Source organism: Nestor notabilis, unplaced genomic scaffold (genome assembly GCF_000696875.1).
Source record: "Nestor notabilis isolate BGI_N333 unplaced genomic scaffold, ASM69687v1 scaffold11776, whole genome shotgun sequence".
Classification (NCBI taxonomy): Eukaryota; Metazoa; Chordata; class Aves; order Psittaciformes; family Psittacidae; genus Nestor; species Nestor notabilis.
This window is the reverse complement of record NW_009931532.1, coordinates 3,994-10,548: the sequence shown is the minus strand read 5'-3', so window position 1 is coordinate 10,548 and position 6,555 is coordinate 3,994. Positions and strand designations below refer to the sequence as shown.

General features: G+C 42.0%; 1 protein-coding gene across 1 annotated transcript in view; it reads left to right on the top strand.

Moving 5' to 3' along the window:
* Positions 1-2,055: 2,055 nt before the first annotated feature.
* The window catches only part of LOC104406851 (creatine kinase S-type, mitochondrial), a gene marked incomplete at its 3' end in the record, with an annotated part of 6,049 nt that continues 1,549 nt past the window's right edge, over positions 2,056-6,555 (top strand). The window contains exons 1-4 of the mRNA XM_010015958.1: positions 2,056-2,208; positions 3,462-3,660; positions 4,654-4,749; positions 5,438-5,659. Of these exons, the coding sequence (XP_010014260.1) occupies positions 2,057-2,208; positions 3,462-3,660; positions 4,654-4,749; positions 5,438-5,659 (669 nt within the window). The remainder of the gene's footprint in view (positions 2,209-3,461; positions 3,661-4,653; positions 4,750-5,437; positions 5,660-6,555) is intronic.

Here is a 6,555-nt window from a genome sequence, read left to right as displayed (position 1 = left end):
GAAATCACGGAGAGCAGCTTCTAGCATCCTTCACCCTTCCAGAGTTCCAGTGAACTTCTCAGCTCCTACAGAGCAACTTGTCAATTGATAGCTGCTGTTACAGAGGATGGGACTTTCCCATCACATTGATTTAGTGAAAGGAATGCAAGTTACGAGAAAACAGCAAACAACAGAGTGCAGCCTTGACAGCAGATACGTGACAGGGGTAAATACAATGACCTGTCTGAGGCTGTTACCTTTACCTGCTAGGCTGCAGTCAATAGGCACCCTGCTGTGCAGTTATTTCTGAAGCATTATAATTATACTGCTGTGCCTCACACTTCTTTCTAAAGACATACTGCACATGATTCCTCTAATTTAATCAGATACAGACCAGATTTGTCCCTTAAAATGACACAGGATTCAGAAGCTCCTGAGAAATCCAAGCTGGTGGAAATGCTGATGAATGCCTGGAGTCATTTAAGTCATAATGTTGTCTGCAAGGGGATTTTGATAAGGCTTCTAGTTTCCAGGACAGGATTTTGACTGCCAGCCAGTTACTTGCAGTAAAGATGGCATCTATGAAACAGAACTATAAATACACAGAACTTCCGTGAAAATACATGTATTGTTTCTCAGGCACTTGGGTATAACAATAATAATTCTGGGCAGATTAGTCATAAGCAAATATTTCCATAGTGTAGGATGGGTATGCTATACTGTGAAAAGGCACAAAAACCATCTGCCAAATACTCACCAAAAAAAAGCAGCACGAAAACCTCTATCACAAACCTCATATTCAATTTTGATTTACAGTCAAGCATTCTCCCACTGCATTTTGGGATGGAAAATCCTGATGCTGTCATGAAAGCCTGTCCTGCAGCCCTCACTTAGACAAATTCATAGATGGAAGGAAGCCATGCCTAGATATAAGAAAAGGCTAAGGCTGATGATCTGCCTCCTGTCCCAGCCCAGTGACAGCATGTATTTCATTATACTCTAGTGCTAGGGAAACTATTTCAGTTAAAAATATTGACATTTCTGTCAGTCAGCACCTTCCTCTGGAAGGAAAGTGAGATAAATGTATATTGTATACATATACAAGTGAGATAAATTGTTTATTTCAAAAGCATGAAGGAGACACAATAAAAGAATTCCAGTATAAAATAGTTTAAACAAGACAAAGGACGTGAAATAAATGACTCTCAAACTTGAAACACATCTGTGTTTCTCATCTTACATGTGTGACTAAAGTACAAAGAAGATATTGCTTTGCAAGAGAAAACTGTGCAAGCATGTGAGAATTTTTTTCTACCAAGTGAGAGATATAGACTCAACATTGCATTTGTCTTTAGACAGGCATGGAAAAAGCAAAGAAATACAGGGTTTGGGGCTCACTAACCCAGATCTACATGAAAATTATTGGAAACCAGAAGACTTTGTTCACTGAAAATAAAATCAAATGCTTTGAGGTTTTTAGTTTACCCTCTAAAATAATGGTGAAGAGGTTGTGTAAACCATTTTAAAGATGGTTTAAAATTTTGAAAAACCCACTGAAGCTGCATATCTGAGGAAAATATTTTCTTGTAAATCTACCATGATCGTTTCCCAGAGATGATTTAACAGAGTCCAGGTTTAAGAATAAGCTTCTGTCAATGATACAAATTGGAATTTGTATCGTTTATTCAAGCACAAATTGTATCTTCCACACAGCCACACAGGAACCCACTGCCACGGGCAATACTAGTCAAATTCTGATTCTTGGAAGAAAAAATGTGCATTGTCTTCTTCAGACTTTCACAGAACATACCATTTTCTCTGGTAGACTTAGAGAACTGAACTCAAGACCTACTCCCAGTGGAATTAAATAGAAAAAAAAATACATGTATAGGAATAATACATGCAAATACTAACCATTTTTTGGAACACACTATGCATAAATAGACAATAAAAAGAAATTTCTTCTCTTACAGAGCTACCATCTAAAGTGAGGGCTTACTTGTCATTTTCCCTCCATGATGATTTATGGGTTGGCATTGGCTCTCTTCTCTTCCAGACTTCGTATCCTCTGAGGGGAATGGCTGGCACCTTCTGTCGTCTCCTGGCTGGCCGTGCAACCACTGCACTCTTTGCAGCCGCTGGCACAGGCGTGCTGACCACTGGGTATCTTCTCAACCAGCAAAATGTGAAGGCTGCTGTTCAGGAGAAACGGAAACTCTTCCCGCCAAGGTAAGGACTTAGTTAGGCGGTCAGCGCCCTGTTAATTGGGCTAGGAGCAACATTTAACTCTTTGGAGAAAGATCCCTAGGAAAGGGTCCCTGCATAGTCCTCATGTGGCCACAGAGTTAGTGTGTCTGTCCATGGGCTGTGTGACAGCACATGGGCTGTGTGAAGAACAGCACCCTTCATTAATAACCATAATTTAAGGCAGCACCAACAATGGCCTTCAAGGCCAGAAAGCAGAGGTGTGGGATACTATCAACACTCAAAAAAGCCACTGACAAACAATAACAAGCCTAAGAAATATTTCAGATTTCAAGCATAGCACTAGATTAACCCTTATTTCATCTCATCAGCTATCAGATGCTTTGCATCTCAGCCTTTTGGACTGGCTGATTGTACATTAGAAAATGCGAAAATATTTTCATTATACAAGTAGTAAAGACATCTCCCATATAACTGCTGCACTTGAAATACTCCTCATTCTGTTACAAACTGGCTGGCTGATGATTACGAACTAATTACAGACCATCTCTGTAGGTTGACTTGCTGGCATGCTTGTGAAAAACACTACAGACCAGGCTCTGAGAAAGGCTGTGAACACTATTCAGTAGTGAATACTGTCCTAGTTAAAATACATTCCTAAACAATAATGGAGTTGTGCATAAAGCAAATCATTACCAGCACAAGGCAAATGTGGTCTGACTCAGTTGCAAAAACGCCTTGCTAAAGCATAACATCTTTATTTTTCCTGGCTTAGTACACAATGCATCCTTCTGTAAACAGTAATGCCATTAAAGCAAAACCAGATATTGTAGAAGAACAAGCACCTAGGCTCTGAATTAGAGAGAATGTTTTCAGCTACACTTAAGTCCCTTTCTCCTTGAACAAAACCATGTTGGAGCTCTTTTATTTCTGAATAAATTTTCTCTATTTCTTATTTCTCTCAGCAGAGATTTAATGGTGCTTAGTACACTTTCAGAGCCCACTGGGATACATTTTCCTGATGGCTCTGCGTAGCAGAAAGCTGCAATTGCCTGTTGGTGTGGCGGCCTGCCGGTGTGCGACATGGGGTACTTTCAATGACTGGAATCTTCCTCCCTTCCTGAAACTCAATACAACATATAAACCAAGAACTAATTATACTTTTAAACCATGCTGTGTATTCTGCATCTCATGACCCCTTTAATAGCTTCATAAACTAGCAAGGATTACTCTTCAAAAGTGCCACATTAACTGCTTGGGCTTCTTCTCCTCTTCAGCGCAGACTATCCTGATCTCCGCAAACATAACAACTGCATGGCTGAGTGCCTCACGCCGGGCATTTACTCTCGGCTCAGGGACAAGATGACTCCCAATGGCTACACCCTAGACCAGTGCATCCAAACTGGGGTGGACAATCCTGGCCACCCTTTCATTAAAACTGTGGGCATGGTCGCAGGTGATGAAGAATCCTACGAGGTAAGACATTTCCCCTATAGTGTTGTATTTGGTTCAGGTTTTGTGGTATCTTTCATAATAGCTCATCAAATGAAGTCAGAGTCACAGTAGGGTATGGATTCCTGCAGTAAATTCTATCCCAGAGAGTAAGTAAGGGACAGGCCATGTGCATAAAGATGGTGTTTTCCCTACTCTTCCCTATATCAGGAAATGCATAAACATGAGATATTACTACTGGTGCTTTTTCTGCTGCAACTGAATTTAATAAAGGGTACCTGCTTGGGATCAGCTGCTACCTGCCTCCAGCAGCTGCCTTCATTCATAGAATCCTAGAATGGTTCTGCTATAAGGGACCTTAAAGCCCATCCAGTTCCAACCCCCTGTCACGGGCAGGGACACCTTCCACTAAACGAGATTGCTCCGAGCCCTGTCCAACCTGGCCTTGAACACTTCCAGGAATGGGCAGCCACAGCTTCCTACAATTAAACTTTTTATGGCTGGGCTGCTGAGGATGGACTGGGACGTCTGGCATTCTGGACTATCAGCTCCTGTGGTTCAGTTTTACTCAATTAGATGTGTCATTGCCACCACTCCTCATCTGCAGGAAGGTGTGGTTGTGATCAGTGTTGACACACCTAAGCTACGTGGCTCTAATGAAGACTAGCATCCCGTGGCAATGAAGACATACAATATTCCTGCAGGATCTAAAACCAACATACGGGCTGCTGGGGGACTTGTGTGTGTGTTCTGATTGGTAATATATCCTGAAACCTAATCTGGTTGCCACTACATCCAGTACCTCTCTGTGGCAACTGAAGTAAGCTTGTCATGCAATTTCTGTTGTGAAGACAAGCACTCCTCCTTTTATATTTACCCCTGTCTGCATTTGCAAAGCCCCTTGTATGTCTGTCACCCAGGAGCCTGTGGCAGGGGACTTCTCCTGTGGCTGAAGCTGGTGCACTGAAGCATTTCTGTGATGCTGCAGACTCTCTATAGATTCTCTTGACTCCATAGGTGTTTGCTGAGATTTTTGACCCTGTCATTAAAGCAAGGCACAATGGCTATGATCCACGGACTATGAAGCATCACACAGACCTGGATGCATCCAAGGTAGGACTGAAATAAAACAGTGAAACAATAAAGGATCAGGGCTGTTTCTTACAGTGATGATACTGTATGCAACAGTACTTTTCTTTTTCCTTATCCAACTCCAAAGGCACTAATTTTAGGGTTGAGAGAAGTGAAATGCCACTCATGGCCCTATCAGCAAGAAAGATGCAGCCCTACCTTGTTCCTAGCAGGGCGTTCAGTCCCTACTTACTAAGCATTTTGGCCATAGTCTCACTTGGCACTGAGTCTGTGCATAAGCTTACAAATAACCATGTGTCTAAGACTTGGAATAAACCCAGGAATTGACTCCAATATGCCCACATAAACATGATGAAACCTTGCCTGCTGCTCAGTATTTCCTTCATAGTTTCACTACACCATGTTTTAGCACCTTTTGGGGCTCTCGTCTTTCAAAGGGTCTTCCTTACCTGGTACCCTGCCTCTGACCATATCCGTATTGCCAAAGCCATGCAGATTCCTTCATATTTTTGGACCATTGGCGGTTACTGTGCCACGTTCTTTCTGTCAAAGAAATATGTTGTTCCTAGGAACTCTGAGGGGCTCCTGGTATCCTGAGTATTTGTGATCTCATGGAGCTCATCATGCTTGGGCAGAAAGATGCCCTCTTTTAATGGTGAACTACAAGATGGGGGGATATGTGTGAACTAATTAATCATTCTTCCTCCAGATCACCCATGGTCAGTTCGATGAGCGCTATGTCCTCTCGTCGCGGGTGCGGACTGGCCGCAGCATTCGGGGCCTCAGCCTTCCTCCTGCCTGCACCAGGGCAGAGCGGAGAGAGGTGGAGAACGTCGTGGTCACTGCACTCGCTGGGCTGAAAGGAGACCTCTGTGGCAAGTACTATAGCTTGACCAGCATGTCCGAGAGGGAACAGCAGCAGCTTATTGATGTAAGTGTAGCTCCAGTGCTGACAACGCCTTCATTTACTCTTGCTTATCTTAACCTTTGTCTTTCTTTGGGGCACATGCTTTCCTGTGTGGTGAAGAAGGATAATCACAGCATTAATCCAGTAGTTAATGGCCTGTCAATATTTTTAATGCAATAACAAATCTTCCAGGGTCTATATTTTGGCTAAGTACATAGCTGTGCAGGTCTGAAATGTAGATTTATATTCCAGATAGGAAGATCTGTGTCAAACCAAACACACATGGCTGCTGCCACCACTTTGGACAAATAATGATGTAAATTCAGGACTTTATCTTGGTCATTTCCTTGATGAAAGATTTATATTTTCTATATTAACAACCATTCTAACTGAAAATATTACACTGAGATAAGCATTATTTATTATCTGTATTCTAGACTGTTGGGGTGGGGGGCTTTGGCTGTAATTTCTGTCTGTCAAAACTACACTAACTCTTAAGTTCCCCAAAATGGCTGTAGCCAACTGCACCCAGGTGACCTTTTCCCAGTCCTGTAACTGTGTTTCAGGACTTGAAGGATCAGGCCCATAACGAGAGTTTTCATTGTCACACAGATGGAAAGACAAGGATTTTCATCATGGATTTTGTCACAGCATGTGACATGTCAAACAAACCTTGAATGTGCATTTTAAATATCCAAAGGAATGGCTGTACCCTGTTAGCTATATTCATGGCACATTAATCCATAACATCAACCAAAAGGGAGCTGATGAAGTAAGATAACTATTTATAACCTTGGAACTAGGTGTCACAGTCTGGATTAACCAGGAGTTAAGAATTTATGTAAGGTCAGTAACTTTTTTAATTGAATGTCCTTGGTAATATGTTTATTGACAAGATGTTGATGACCTATTGTAGGTTT